Source organism: Ranitomeya variabilis, chromosome 1, assembly GCF_051348905.1.
Source record: "Ranitomeya variabilis isolate aRanVar5 chromosome 1, aRanVar5.hap1, whole genome shotgun sequence".
NCBI classification, from domain to species: domain Eukaryota; kingdom Metazoa; phylum Chordata; class Amphibia; order Anura; family Dendrobatidae; genus Ranitomeya; species Ranitomeya variabilis.
Window position 1 is genome coordinate 907,052,981 of NC_135232.1, and position 16,988 is coordinate 907,069,968.

The 16,988-nt window shown below is 40.0% G+C and overlaps 1 protein-coding gene across 3 annotated transcripts in view; it reads left to right on the forward strand.

Moving 5' to 3' along the window:
* Positions 1-16,988, forward strand: part of COL25A1 (collagen type XXV alpha 1 chain) — a 643,948-nt gene that overhangs the window by 575,623 nt on the left and 51,337 nt on the right. For 2 of the 3 annotated variants that reach the window (XM_077278990.1, XM_077278989.1), the window contains 4 exons: positions 1,126-1,206; positions 3,410-3,472; positions 5,072-5,122; positions 9,873-9,899. In XM_077278990.1, the coding sequence (XP_077135105.1) occupies positions 1,126-1,206; positions 3,410-3,472; positions 5,072-5,122; positions 9,873-9,899 (222 nt within the window). Of the gene's footprint in view, positions 1-1,125; positions 1,207-3,409; positions 3,473-5,071; positions 5,123-9,872; positions 9,900-11,173; positions 11,255-16,988 lie in introns of all 3 variants that reach the window. The other variant, XM_077278988.1, reaches the window with a different exon arrangement.

A 16,988-nucleotide genomic window follows, 5' to 3' on the forward strand; every position in this document is an offset into this window, starting at 1 on the left:
CCACGCATACACTGCACACCTTTCTAAACCCTGAATACACTGCACACCTTTCTAGACCCTGCATACACTGCACACCTTTATTAACTCTGCATACACTGCACACCTTGTCTTTTGCTTGTAACTAGACATCCTCAAAAATCATATCAATACTGGTGCTCTAAAACTACAGTTTTTTGCATTTTGGGGTATTTTTAAGCTCTGTCTCAAACAGAAGCTCACCCTGCTGGTAAAGTCCCACCCTACCCAGTAACACCTCAGTCCACCTTGTAGTGCCCAATTTTTGATGGTTATGACATAAACCACATCCAATTTTAGTTATGGAGTCCAAAGAAATCCAGGACAGTTGTCAGTTATGCAAATACCCATGATGACTTAACATGATGCTACAAAAGAACATAATAATGTAGTTTTACATTTCACAAAATCAAAAACAACTTTCATCACTTTCAGACTTGTTGGTGGGATCATTTGCTTCCTGTTTATTGGCCTCGATCCACCATCTTGGAGAGTGGAGGGTGTTTTCATTATAGCAATATCACACTTTATCAGGAATTCTGCCTCAGTTCTTGTTTTTTTTCCTCTCTTGTTGGTTTGCCTCATCCTCCGCTCCCTTTTTTGGAGACTTGGTTTCCAATCTTTTGGTCTTCAATTATTAACTAAAATCTATTTTAAAGAGCATTGTTGCAGTTAAGGAAATTGTGATTAACATGGTGTATGCTCATACGTCAATGTCTGGGTATTGGAAGCCTAAATTATAGTGCTTATACTAAGTCATGTCATTAATCTTACTAAATTTCCTCTGTTTTAAAGCAGTGGTTTGTGCAGTTCATTCCTGTGATTATAACCCAAGATAGAAATATGTTCTGCACTATGAGCATACTATTTATACTGTCTTCTGATCTAGAAAAATACCTTTACTTCAGGTTACGTTATTTGACAGCTGTAAAGATGAAGATGGGAATTATTGCTACTGAAACTTTTCAACTTTGTGCTGAAAATCATGATGGTGTTTCTCATCTTTAGTGTTCATGGAGATAACTTTTACCATACTGTATATGGTATGTGAATTCATTGCATTTATTATATTTATAATAGAATTATTAAATATGTTTTTGTGCCAAACAGGGGCCTAAAGGTTCTAAAGGAGACCGTGGAGAAACTGGCATCGCAGGAGAAAAAGGAGGAATTGGCCTACCTGGGCTTCCTGTAAGAGTCACTAGTCAAATTACGTTACAAATTCCAACACCTTTATAATTTACCATTTGCTTTTTTTCACTTACTAGTTTTTACTTTTCACGATATAGAAAATAGATATTTATCTTCTAGGAAACTATCAGAAATATGTTTTTGATGTATACATTTTGCAGGGTTTGAACTGTCATGGGTTAATGAGGAAAAACTAAAAATACACTGTAAAAACGATGTAAAAATTCATAAAAAGGCTCCATCAACCGCAGCCTATTGATTATTTTTTAGCTGTGGACAAATATACTATAGATATTAATGGAAGTAATAAAACGGTCATAAAGAAGTAGTACAATGGTGCTGGTATTTCGCTGATGGCATAACCTGTGTTATGCTAGATCTTACCATAATTACACTACTTTAGATAAGTTTAAGATCTAGATTTAAGATCTATGCAGGTTTTATGTGCTCCCTTGAAAACCGGATACCCTAAGATGTATGTAATTTCAATGTGAGGAAAATCTTGTACTAGGGAATTTTTTAGCCTAATCTCCTACAATAAATGTTAAAGGGGTTTTATAACCTTAGCAAGATTGGTGATATGTGGCTGAGCGTTGTCGATCCCACAGGGAATTGAAAAAGCTAAAAAGGTGTCAAGGATAACAGCCGGGCAATCACGCAGATCCCACCAGTGTTATCACTTTGTCACAGATGACATCTGAGAGATCCCACAAATCTCACCGCTGCCACCAGTTGTCAAGGGAGCGCTGCCTCCAGTAATCAGGACAATTACACAATTGAGTGACGAGAGATGGATGAGGACACGGCTGCTTCCACTAATAGGCGGGTTATTGGGGAACACACAGTGAGCATATGGTATATACACCTCCAATTCCAACACATGAAATATATATATATATATATATATATATATATATATATACATATATATATATAACAAAAATAATTACTAGCTGCCATCACCAATTGTCTATACAGGCCGATTGGACACCCATTACAGGTAGCATATGGCTTCAAGGGTGCAGTTTACAGAGCAAGGGGAACAAAGCTATTGCATTTTATATATATTGTCCAAAAAACATTGCAGTATATACAATTACATAAGATAAAAAGGAATGATTAAAGAAATTTACTAAATCTGATGTCAGGAAAATTCAGAGCTTGGTGGATACAAGCACTCCGATTAGCAAAATGGAACAACCTAACAGCAAACTGTGTATCCCCAAATGAACAATGACCCAAATTCTGCTTTTTATTAGCTCAAGTTTACACCCACATACCTCCACTTGATGAGCTCATGTGGGGGCTATTTGTGGAATGTGCATAGCTCTTCAGAATTTTATGAGATGCACAATTTACAGGATATCTTTACCCCTGGAGTTCACAGGCATTAGATATTGTCATCATATTTCTTATCATGATTTTACCTTTACAAAGGGATCAAACATGACCAGGATAGCATCAACCATCGGGCCGTTATTAAGTTGGACTGGTTAGAATGGCCTTACAGTGATGAAAGTGAATGCGTTCTGTTTGTCCTTTCACTACAATGCCGAAAATCTTTCTCCCGTAAATATCGTATAGATGCAAAACCCCAATATTCATATCTGGGCTCTGGAGAAAGAGTGTCTAGGGCAATAGTCCAGTTTTCTTTTGACCAAAGGAAGCATTACCTATGTGTAATCAAATCCACATTTTGGTATCTGCTTCCCAGAATAGATCTCCTATTGTAATTACGGTGCCTGGTCACTGCAAGAGGTCTCTCTTTTAAAAAAGGTTGAAGCACCATCTCTCTCTTTATTTCCCATGTTTTAATTAACTTATTTTTCCCTAACTATAATTAGTTCCACAAGTTCAATGTGTAATCCTACTTCAAGAGGTTGGAGTGCCAGCTCCCCTCGAGTTATAATTAGTTTTGTCTCTTCCCCATATGTTCAATGTGAGGGGGACATGTCTCCTCCCTGGAGATGTCTTATGGATTTTTAATTTTTCCCTATGACAAAAGGTAATATATTTGTAACAGTCCTAATAACCGGATCATTATTAGAAGGTAAAGCAGTAACCATGAGTTCACTTATATTCCTCTTATTCAAAGCTTCCTCCCAGTAGGTTTTCCTGCAGTCTGCGTCAGACCATAACTCATCATTACGACTCATTATATCACTCTTATAAAAATATTTATTTAAATAATATTTGCTACTAGGGTGCAAATGGAATGAAAGGAGAAAAGGGAGACCATGGTGCACCTGGACCTCATGGAGCTTCTGTGAGTAGATTTTAAGTTTTGGCTCATAAATGCAAATGTTTAAGTACATGTGCTGAATGCAAAGTGTTCCCATATGCCACTCTGTACCATACCATGGAATACAACGTCGGTAGAATATGACCCAAATAAACATATTATACACTCTTAATTTATTCTTTTTAATGGCCTAGCGTAGCAGACTACCGTTCCAGTTAAAAATCTTATATATACTTGCTTGGTGGATGCTAAAAGTATGCTTTTTTGCCATCTGTCAGGTTTACCATAATCTATGGACCAGTTCCAAGAAAATCTGATGATAAATATGGTGTGAACTTGCCCATAGTGTGCAATCAGACTCAGTGTTTAATATCAGCAGCTAATAGTTTAGGGTTAGATCATCTGGACTGAGATGATCAGGCCATCTTTTATTTATAAAATAAGACAACCTCTTGATTGATTTTATAGTTCAGATACAGGAACACGTGTTTTTTTCAAACTAATACACATGATAGAATAGGTAGCATGCTTTTATAGGTCCAAGGAAATTCTGTAATTTCTCTTATCACCGAGCTGTCACTGATAATCAGAGCCCTAGGTAAAGCCCACCTTAGGGTACTGTCACACATTGAAATTTCCATCGCTACGACGTTACGATTCGTGACGTTCTAGCGATATCGTTACGATATCGCTGTGTCTGACACGCTACTGCGATCAGACACCCTGCTGAGAATCGTACGTCGTAGCAGATCGTTTGGAACTTTCTTTCGTCGCTTGATCACCCGCTGACATCGCTGGATCGTTGTGTGTGACAGCGATCCAGCGATGTCTTCGCTTGTAACCAGGGTAAACATCGGGTAACTAAGCGCAGGGCCGCGCTTAGTAACCCGATGTTTACCCTGGTTACCAGCGTAAACGTAAAAAAACAAACCGTACATACTCACCCGTCGGTGTCCTTCAGGTCCCTTGCCGTCTGCTTCCTGCTCTGACTAGTGCCGGCCGGAAAGTGAGAGCAGAGCGCAGCGGTGCTGTGATCTGCTCTCACTGTACGGCTGCACTCAGAGCAGGAAGCAGACGGCAAGGGACCTGAAGGACACCGACGGGTGAGTATGTATGGTTTGTTTTTTTTACGTTTACGCTGGTAACCAGGGTAAACATCGGGTTACTAAGCGCGGCCCTGCGCTTAGTAACCCGATGTTTACCCTGGTTACCCGGGGACTTCGGCATCGCTCCAGCACCGTGATTGCAACGTGTGACCGCAGTCTACGACGCTGGAGCGATGATTATACGACGCTGCGACGTCACGAATCGTGCCGTCGCAGCGATGAAAATTTCAATGTGTGACGGTACCCTTAGACTCCATTATTTATCTTCATTTTTTTACCGAATGTGGTCCTTTTTTTACATGTACACCTACCTGTTCAGCTTGGAAGCTGAGGAGTTAAGCCATCATTTTGATTATGCAGATGAGTTTCTTCACGCTTTCTAAAACAACCTTGGTGATTGCAGCAGCAATTATAATCATCCACACTGAACCATTTCTAATGATTTTACTGCTGCCAGGATTCTGTAGACTGGAATATCTCTAATCTTACAGGCTCTCAATTTACAATCTTTTCACAGATCATAGGTCCTCCTGGTCCACCGGGTCCTCATGGGCCCCCAGGCCCAATGGTAAGCTGATGATAATTACTTCATATATTACTTTTACCATATAATGAAAGGCATCATTTGTGCTGATTATATTGTGAAACTACAAAAGCCAGATAACACTGGGGAAAGTAGTTATTAATTAAACTCTCTTTCCTACTCCACGAAAAGGAAGAACATGTCCCAGGTCCAAGTGCCCTGCCATACCAATGTCATTCTCATAATTTCTGATGGTGGTTTTGTAATCCACCCCCATGCTTAATGGTTGGCGAAATGTTCTTTTCCAGAAAATATGTGCCCTTTTTTCTCCACACATACCTTTGCTTATTGTGGCCAAAGAGTTCTATTTTAATCTCGTTGGTCCACAGGACTTCTTTGCAAAATGCATCAGGCTTGTTTAGATGTTCTTTTGCATACTTCTGATGCTGAATTTCATCGTGAGTAAGCAGGAGAGTTTTGCTCCTGATGACTCTTCCATGAAGGCCATATTTGTGCAGGTGTCTCTGAACAGTAGAACAATGTACCATAACTCCAGAGTCTGCAAAATATTTATGAAGGTCTTTTGCAGTCAAGCAGGGGTTCTGATTTGCCTCTCTTGCAATCCTACAAGCAGCTCTCCCTGAAATTTTCAGACCTTTTCTTCCTGTTAACTGCCATTTCTTAATTCCATTTCGAACTGAGGAAAGAGCAACTTGAAAACTTTGCTATCTTCATATGGCCTTCTCCTGCTCTGTGGGCCTCCACTATTTTGATTTTCAAAGTGCTAGGCAGCTGGTTAGAAGAACCCATGGCTACTGTTTTTTTGGTTAGAGGAGGCTGGGTTTTTATAAAGCTGAGAAATTTGCATCACCTGGCCTTTGCTAAAGATGATAATGAACAAACCATAACCCAAGCAGGCTAGTTAAGGTCTGAAACCTTGGTCAAGCACACAAATCTCCAAGTGTGTCAAAACTTTTGCATCTGCCCATTTTCCTTATCATTTTCTAAATTTTAAAAATTATAAAAATCTACAGGTGCTTCTCACAAAATTAGAATATCACCAAAAAGTTAATTTATTTCAGTTCTTCGGAAACTCATATATTATATAGAGTCATTACAAACAGAGTGATCTGTTTCAAGTGTTTATTTCTGTTAATATTGATGATTATGGCTTACAGCCAATGAAAACCCAAAAGTCATTATCTCAGTAAATTAGAATAATTAACAAAAAACACCTGCAAAGGCTTCCTAAGCATTTAAAAAGTTCCTTAGTCTGTTTCAGTAGGCTCCACAATCATGGGGAAGACTGCTGACGTGACAGATGTCCAGAAGGCAGTCACTGACACACTCCACAAAGAGAGTAAGCCACAAAAGGTCATTGCTAAAGAAGCTGGCTGACACAGAGTGCTGTATCCAAGCATATTAATGGAAAGTTGAGTGGAAGGAAAAAGTGTGGTAGAAAAAGGTGCACGAGCAACCGGGATAACCGCGACCTTGAAAGGATTGTTAAGAAAAGGCCATTCAAAAATTTGGTGGAGATTCACAAGCAGAGGTCTGCTGCTGGAGTCATTGCTTCAAGAGTCACCACACACAGATGTATCCAGGACATGGGCTACAAGTGTTGCATTCCTTATGTCAAGCCACTCATGACCAATAGACAACACCAGAAGTGTCTTACCTAGGCCAAGGAGAAAAAGAATGGGACTGTTGTTCAGTGGTCCAAGGTATTGTTTTCAGGTAAAAGAAAATGTTGCATTTCATTTGGCAATCAAGGTCCCAGAGTCTGGAGGAAGAGCGGAGAGGCACACAATCCAAGCTGCTTGAGGTCTAGTGTGAAGTTTCCACAATCAGTGATGGTTTGGGGAGCCATGTCATCTGCTGGTGTAGGTCCACTGTGTTTTACAAGATCAAGGTCAGCGCAGCTATCTACCAGGAAATTTTAGAGCAATTCATGCTTCCCTCTCCCGACAAGCTTTTTGGAGATAGAAATTTCATTCTCCAGCAGGACTTGGTACCTGTCCACACTGCCAAAAATACCAATACCTGGTTTAAAAACAACAGTAACACTGTACTTGATTGGATAGCAAACTCGCCTGACCTTAACCCTTAGAGAATCTATGGGATATTGTCAAGAGGAAGATGAGAGACACCAGACCCAACAATGCAGACGAGCTGAAGGCTGCTATCAAAGTAACCTGGGCTTCCATAACACATCAGCAGTGCCACAGGCTGATTGCCTCCATGCCACTCTGCACTGATGCAGTAATTGATACAAAAGGAGCCCCAACCAAGTATTGAGTGCATTTACTGAATATACATTTCAGTAGGCCAACATTTCACATTTTAAAATCAGTTTTCAAGGCGGTGTTATTAAGTCTTCTAATTTACTGAGATAATGACTTTTGGGTTTTCATTGGCTACAAGCCATAATCATCAACATTAACCAAAATAAACACTTGAAATAGATCACTCTGTTTTAATGACTATATAATATATGAGTTTCTGAAGAACTGAAATAAATTAACTTCTTGGTGATATTCTAATTTTGTGAGAAGCACCTGTGAATTTTTATAATTTTTTAAATTTAAAAAATGACAAGGAAAATAGCCAGATGCAAAAATGTTGACACCCTTGGAGATTTGTGCGCTTGACCAAGGTTTCAGACCTTAACTAGCCTGCTTGGGTTATGGTTTGTTTATTATCATCTTTAGCAAAGGCCAGGTGATGCAAATTTCTCAGCTTTATAAAAGCACAAATATGGCCTTCATGGACGAGTCATCAGAAGCAAACCTCTCCTGCTTACTCCCAATGCAATTCTGCATCAGAAGTATGCAGTATGCTTGTGATTACTCTATATAATATATGAGTTTCACTTTTTGTATTAAAGAACTGAAGTAAATTAATTTTTTTTATGATAATTTTGTGAGAAGCACCTGTATGTATTTTTTTTTGCTAAAATTCAAAGGAAATGTGTCATCTTTAAATTTAGGACTTTCATAGATCATTTCATCTTCAAATTGCTTATCAGTTCACAGTATCACAAATTTTAACCAGGGTAGCCCAAACTTTATCATGCCACTGTAGCTATCCATGAGATAAAAATGTTCATATTTATAATCCTCTTCATGTGGAAGTGCACATTGATGTCTTTTATTATTCCAGCAAAACATTTACCGTATTTTTCTGACCATAAGACACACTTTTTTCCTCCAAATTTGGGAGGAAAGTGTGGGTGCGTCTTATGGTAGGGATGTAGCATGTGGGGAGGGGGGCAGCAGCGAGTGGGATCGCACTGTTATCCCACTTCAGGAGGCAGAAAAATGTCCCCACTGCCAGGGAATCAGAGCTAGGGAAACCATGTGGTCCCGATGATTAAGTGCAGTGAATATTCATTAGCTACTCCCCGCCCACCTATCAGCTGAGTGGTGAGCCAGGAGCAACAAATGAATACTGCACTTTAGCAGGGACACACATGGTTTCCTCAGCGCTGATTCCTGCAGCAGCTGGGGAGATCCGTGTGTCCGGGGAGGAGGAGGCAGCAGCAGCAGGGTCCGGGGGAGAGGAGATCGCTGCCTACCTGCCTGGGCTGGACGCTGAGTACTGTGCACAAGGAGGACCTGTGTGATGTCAGGAGTGGGCGGGCTGGAGCATCACATGGCAGCACAGAGCCCTCCCTCTTCTTGACATCATCACAGGTCCTTCAGACTCCAACACTAGAATCTGCTGGCTTCCATTACCTGTGCTGTGGAAAGGCAACAAGAGGGAGGGCTCTGTGTGTGCAGTCATGGGATGCTTTTACCTCACTACAGGCTGGCTGCCACAATTAAGAGGTTAGTCTTTCCAAAACACAATAAAGCACTCTGCCACTCCTTTGGTGAACTATAACTCCCAGCATGTCATAGGATCTGCAGGACATGTTGGGAGTAATAGTTCTCCCATGGGATTTTAAAGCAGCACTCCAGTGTTATTTTGCAGTGCTGGAGTGGTGCTTTCAATATAAGCCCTGTGCCCCCATTCTTATACTCACCCTCCAGCATCTTCATATAGTACTTCAGAGACACCACACTGGTCCCGCAGCTTCCAACATAATAACATACTATTATATATAATAACACCACATATAATAGTATGTTATTAAATATTTTACCACTTTTTTTGCTTCAAATATTTTTTTCCCTATTTTCCACCTCTAAAACCTGGGTGCGCCTTATAGTCCGGTGCGTCTTATAGTCCGAAAAATATGGTAATCTAAAATTACATTTTTATACCATGTGCAGCCCCCAAAAAATGCTACATGTCTTGGATAGCGCTCATTTCTATCCGGCAATGACAACCACAGGGGTCTCCTGCAGACCATGAGTTGTCATTCCAACCCATCGGCGACCCGCGGTCATGTGACACGGGTGCTGATGGGCGGGATTAGTGACTGGATTACAGCGGCATTTAACAGGTTAACAGCTGTGGGTGAATCGCAATTCCACCCGTGGCTGTTAGGGGCACGTCAGCTATTGAAATCTCCTGACATGTGCTGGAAAAAATGTGGATTCAGCGCCAGAGCACACATCAAAGGGGAGACCCGACATGTGTCGTACATGTACGGCACATGTCGTGAAGGGTTTTTGTTTTACAAAATCTTGTTTTTACTTTTGCAATAAGGATGTGTTTAGAAAGCACAGAAGCTAATCTGACAGCTAGTGTTGGAGTTTTCAAGAGGAAAAAAACTGGTGACAGATTCCTTTTCACACAACTTATTGGGTTTATATTAACTATGCTATGCTATATTTGTATTTTTCAGGGTCCACATGGACTGTCAGGTCCAAAGGTAAGTGCAATAGGACCAATTTCATTATTAAGGAATGAATTCAGCATGGATTTGCATGTGTTGTGTATATACTGTAACTATGCACAGTGCATGTTTATGTGTTCTGTGAATGTAATGTCTGTTTTGTGATATATGTATGAAAGCCTTGAAGCTCAGGTAGCGGCCTACCATGGCAAGAATATCATTCAAATGCTAATGATAAAGAAGTATTTTCAAAGATTTGACTACTAAATCATTATGACTGATGAGATTTAAGACCCCTTTAGTCAACAGAGAGGAGTCATCTTACCTCTCTGATTTTGCCATGGCCTGTCAACAATTTAATTGGCATGGGGTCTCCTGTTTCATTTAATTTCATGTTCATTTATTACTACTGAGCTTGAAAGTTTTCTCTAAACAGGCTGAAAATTCCAATGTATTTTCTGTATTAACTGGCCTAAGCACACAAAACTACCTTTTTTAGTAATTTCATAAAATTATCCTGAAAATCAATAATAATAATAATAATATTATAATTTAATTGAAATAAATTGTATAAAACATAATGCCATAATGAAAAATATAATTTCATGGCATGATTTGAAGTCTCTATTCCCCAATGTAAATTCTGTAGAGGGCCATTTATAGTACTGATGTCTTATTATAAAGCAGATGAGCCATTGAGCCTTCTCTGAAAAATATGCTAAAATGTAGCAATAGTTATAATGTCTCCATACTGGACCATATGGACAAGTAACCTTGAATTGGCTGAACTAGAAAAACGTATGTATTTTTTTAAGTTTACCATGTCATAAGGTCCATTTTTTAAGTATCTTGTAGATCCAAGTGCCAGACCACAGCATTTCAATATGCCATAATTGCCAACATTTTTTTGCTGGTAAAACAGAGAGGTTTATGTCCATCCCGGCAATTCCCTGGACCCTCACAGCAATGCCCCTATTAGCCCATCCCAAAATGTCCCTTTTGGGGCTGGATTTACACAAATCCCATTGCTTTCTGCCCAGGATGCACCGAATTTGCCAAGTTTGTATCTCAGAATTCAGGGCAGTCCCACCAAATTCAGAACAGTTGTCAGCTACATATGGCTTTAGACATTTTGAGGGTTTTGTTACTTCTTGTCCTGAAGTAAACATGTAGTACATAATGTTATGTTTTGAGTGCTTTATTGTACTGTTTAATACAGAAAGGAATTTACAGCAGTGTCAAATTGTGAACCTCCTCAGTAACAGCATGCATAGCCAACAAACAAAATTGGCATCTACTTTTACATTTAGGGTGAACCAGGGTTAAATGGTCTTAAAGGATTGAGGGGTGAGCCAGGTCAAAAGGGTGACAGAGGACCACTGGGTCTTCCAGTAAGTAGAAAAATCTATTCAATTTCACCTCAATCCATATGCTTCTTTTCTTTCATTTCAATGGTTCCAGTGAATGGCATTTATCATTATATTTACATACATTGTGGTAGCAAGATGATGTGCTAATAGCAAGGTAGGACTGTAGTTAAAGTATAAAAATTAACTTTTAATTAACTCAATTAAAAAGAGCCTATCAGACTCATAAAAACCACATGACAAACAACCCTCCTGTGTGTGCCGGACGGACGACACACATTCAATATAAAACTTTTTGAAGTGGCTTCTCCCCTGATGATTGAGCCACGAGAAACGCGTTGGGAGAATTCAGAATGAGGGAGGAAGAAAGAATCGGTGGGATGAAATCCATAAGAGTGAGGTTTTGAACGGGCACGCAGAGCGCCACCTTATATGCATGGACATCCATACCACAACACGCTGTGAAGCAACCTATGTCTTGGGTGAGATTGTTCCTTTATTTAGTAGCAATCATTTATGATTCTTTTTCTGATCTGATATGCTATAAAGCTCACTATAGACAGGTTGTGTGAGTAAAGAAACTTCTGGTATAGTGTTAGTAATTTTCAGAATAGGTGTCACTATTGGTCACCGTGCTGTGCTGGAGCTTATCTTTCTGAGCTCATTGGGAGCATTTGTTGTTATTATTATGTACGTTGTTTGTCATGTGGTTTTTATGAGTCTGATAGGCTCTTTTTAATTGAGTTAATTAAAAGTTAATTTTTATACTTTAACTACAGTCCTACCTTGCTATTAGCACATTTAAATTGATTGGTGGTATTATATTAGTCGTGTTAGCAAGATGATGGCACAGAATCACATGATCATTTGTATACAGTATATACATTTTGTGAATATATATAAATATATATGCATATATATTTATAAAACACATTATGCCTTCCACTCACATTTTATTAATTTCCTGATTTATTCTTAGATACAATTAGCATAAGTATAATATGTCAGTAATCCGTCTGCTAATGTCCACGTTAATGGTGTCTGAGTCAACCACATGTAATACGGTATGTCTGGATTACATGTTTTGTAAATGTGATTCTATAATATAATCTCACACAATAACTGTGTGCATTTTCCATTTGCTTTCACTGTAATCTGCTTTGCAAATGTCCTAACCTATTTTTTATGATTTTTACAAATTGTTCACATTTACCATACTGTGCAAAAGTTTTAGCTAGGGTGGGTTTGAAAAAAATCATGCAAAGTAATAATGTTATGTACGAAGTGTCAATAGTTTATTTTTATCAATCAACAAAATGCAAAATGAATGAAAAACAGAGAAACCTAAATCAAATCAATATTTGATGTGACCACCCTCTGCCTTCAAAGTGGCAACAGTTTTTGAAGGAACTTGGCAGGAAAATTGTTTCAAATAACTTCTACAACCACAAATCTGGTGATGTGGGCATGCACAAATCCTCAGTCTCTTTATGTAATCCCAGACAGACTCAATGATGTTGAGATTAGGGCTCTGTGTGGGCCATATCATCACTTTCAGTGCTCCTTGTTCTTTACTAGTGATGAGTGAGCAGTAAACTGCTCGGTGTTCAGTACTCGAATTGAGCACTTTCTATTTCTTCGGTGCTTGATTCAAGTACTGAGCATAATGCACATCAATGAAGAAGTCGAGTATTTTTCACACACAATGTCACTTCTAATCATCAGTAGTTGGAACATATCATAGCAATGAAGAAAGGAGACAGCCACATCTGGGTAAGAATAAGCCACTCCATCCTCACCTCTCGGGTTGAAATCTACCTTTGTGCAGCATACATAGCTCCTCAAGAGTCTCCATAGACAGCTTTTAGATCCCACAGAGGGAATCTGCTCACTTCCAGACTCTGGCCAAAGTTTTAATCTAAGGAGACCTCAATGCAAGAACGGAAAGAGACAAAGACTGACCACTGAATGAAACAGCTATATACTCTGAGCAGATACCCACTGTGACAACCCGGTGCACACCAAGAGAAACAGCTACAATGGCATAGTCAATAAAAGTAGCAGAATGCTGTTGAACCTATGCTGAAGCCTCAGACTTTGTATGCTCAATGGCCACACCAAGGGAGACACATTGGGAAGACACACCCTAAACTCCGACATGGGAAGCCTCGTGATAGACCATACCATCACAGATATGGACCCTACAAACATTGGTACCTTTACAGTCAATCCACAAGCACATCTGTCAGTCTACAACTGCTCCTATACATCAAATCCACAAACAAATAACCCTCACAAACTCCGCAGCAGACCAACCTCTTTAGCTTGCCTCCATCCTTCAAATGGTCCAAGATGTCAGCCCCCAAAATATACAGATGCCATCAACAGACCAGAGAACAAGAAGAAGCTCCAACACTTCCATAATAACGTGTATGAACTTAACCCAGAAGGAATATACCTAGCAGTAAGGGACCTTAACAACATATTCTATGCCATGGCAGAAATGTCCAACCTGAAAAAATGCAGCAACAATAAGCTGAGTAAACAAAATCCCAACAACTGGTTTGACAAGGTATGTAAAACCATAAGGAAGACCCTAAGAATGGCCTCAAATAAATAACACAAAGACCCAAACAACCCCACTCTAAGAGAAGCCTACCACACCATACAACAAACTACAAATTCATTTTCAGAAAGAAAAAGCAAAACCTGTGTCAGCCACAACCTGGGGAAACTTTTCAACTGCATCCTGAACAAGAGGATGCTCATTTTCCTCACCCAACACAATGTCCTCAGCAAAAAAAAAGCAGGCTTCATGCCAAATCACCGCATCACAGATCACATCTACACCCTGCACAGCCTCATCAAAGACCACATCCACAATACTAAGCATGGGAGGATCTATGCCTTCAAGAAGGCCTTCGACTCAGTGTGGCAACCAGAGCTATTCCTAAAACTGTTGGGGAGAGGAATAGGAGGCTAAACATAGTATATCATCTGAAGCTCTACAATGAGAACAGTTGCAGCTTGAGGGTAAATGGAAGGAGAACAGCCTATTTCACAGACAGAGCCGAGGAGTGAGACAGGGCTGCAGCCTCAGTCCAGTGCTCTTCAACAAGCTGGTGGTGGCTGTGGAATCCTCTTCAGCACCAGGACTCACCCTTTATGAAACCGCAGTGAAATTTCTGCTGTATACTGATGACCTTGTGGTGTTATCACAAACTGAGAAAGGCCTCCAAGATCATCTTAACCCCTTCACCCCCGAAGCTTTTTCCGTTTTTTCGTTTTCGTTTTTTGCTCCCCTCCTTCCCAGAGCCATAACTTTTTTATTTTTCCATCAATATGGCCATGTGAGGGCTTATTTTTTGCAGGACAAGATGTACTTTTGAACGATACCATTGGTTTTACCATGCCGCGTAACAAAAAATGGGAAAAAAATTCCAAGTACGATGAAATTGCAAAAAAAGTGCAATCTCACACTTGTTTTTTGCTTGGCTTTTTTGCTAGGTTCACTAAATGCTAAAACTGACCTACTATTATGATTCTCCAGGTCATTATGAGTTCATAGACATCAAACATGTATAGGTTCTCTTTTATCTAAGTGGTAAAAAAAATTCCAAAGTTTGCTGAAAAAAAAAAAGTGCCATTTTCCGATACCTGTAGCGTCTCCAATTTTCGTGATCCGGGGTCGGATGAGGGCTTATTTTTTGCGTGCTGAGCTGGCATTTTTAATGATTCCATTTTGGTTCAGATACGTTCTTTTGATCGCCCGTTATTGCATTGTAATGCAATGTTGCAGTGACCACAAAACCGTAATTTTGGCATTTTGATTTTTTTTCTCGCTACACCATTTAGCGATCAGGTTAATCCTTTGTTTTTATTGATAGATCGGGCGATTCTGAACGCAGCGATACCAAATATGTGTAGGTTTGATTTTTTTTTTAATTGTTTTATTTTGATTGGGGTGAAAGGGGGGTGATTTGAACTTTTATATATTTTTTAATTTTTTTATATTTTTAAACACTTTTTTTTGGGGGGGGCATGCTTCAATAGCCATAGGAGGCTAGAAGCATGCACAACCCGATCGCCTCTGCTACATAGAAGTGAAGCACAGATCACCTCTATGTAGTAGAAATGCAGGGTTGCTTTGAACACCAACCACAGGGTGGCGCTCAAAGCAATTGGCCATCAACAACCATAGAGGTCTCAAGGAGACCTCTGGTTGTTATGGCAATGCACCGATGACCCCCGATCAGCGGGGGTCAGCGGTGCGAGCACTTCCAGCTGCGCGGCCGGGAGCGCTAGTTAAATGCCGCTGTCAGCGTTTGACGGCGGCATTTAACTAGTTAATGGGCGCGGGCGGATCGCGATTCCGCTCACGCTCATTGCGCGCACATGTCAGCTTTACAAAACAGCTGACCTGTCGCGGCTTTGAGGTGGGCTCACCGCCAGAGCCCACCTCAAAGCGGGGGATCTGCCAGCTGACGTACTATTCCATCAGCTGATTAATTCAACACACTAGTGACTCCAAGGCATCATATAAACCACTGATGTATATATAAAAATTATTATTATTATTATTATTAAAATTCAATTAATATTAGGCGATGTACAAATACCCGGGAATCACCACATGTGCAGATAATGTAGTACTAGTACTACAGGAAACCAAGAAAGATCGTGCTCACACCATGGTTCAGACCAAAAACCATCACAACAGAGAATATCCGTAAATATATTTCTTGGCAATTAATAAACCATAAAAATACAATTATAAAATCAAGATAATAAGTATGTACTTAAAATTATTTTTATTGTTTATTAATTGCCAAGAAATAAATAAATAAATATATTTATGGATATTCTCTGTTGTGATGGTTTTTGGTCTGAACCATGGTGTGAGCACGATCTATTCCGTCAGCTGGCAGAAAGGGGTTAAAATCCTAGAGACCTTCAGCACCACATGGGCACTGCCAATCAACCAAGAGAAAAGTAATATGATGTCCCAGAAAAGAAAACATAAACCAGCTGGCCCTCCCCACTTCATAATAGACAATGGTCCAATTACGGAAACCAACAAGTACATCTACCTGAGCCTAGAACTCAGCCAATCAGGGAGCTTTAAGCAAGCCATAGAATTGCTGAAATACAAGGTGTGCAAAGCCTTTCATGCCAACAGAAGACGTCTGTACAATCTCAAGGCACCTGTAACCATCTAGCTAAAAATCTTTGATACCATCATTGCTCCAATCCTTCTGTATGGCAGCGAAGTCTGGGGTCCAGTCTTATACCCAAACTGATCAAAGTGGGAGGCTGGGCAAACAGAAATATTCCACCTTGAGTTCTGCAAACACCTTCTTCAAGTCCATTGGAGCACATCAAACAGCACATGCCGAACAGAGCTGAGCAGACTCCCACTACATCTTGCAATCCAGAAAAAGGTGCTGTAATTCAAGGCTCATCTTCAAAGTAGTAGTCCCAGCTCCTACCATCACAAAGCCTTGCTACACCAGCAAACGCCAGAAGAATGAAGCCCCCCAACAAAAATCACTCAAAGACAGCCTGACCAAGCCACCAACCTGCATGGTCTGACAAAAGGCAAATCCGGAAGACGGTACACAAAGGCAAAGAGGTATATCACAGTGTCTTTGTTTTTGTTTTGTTTTCACGGTAATCTTGTACTAAGCCTAATCTATCTACTGTTGTAGTTACTGATGAAGGTCCGTGTGGACTGAAACGTTTTATGTGCTACAATAAA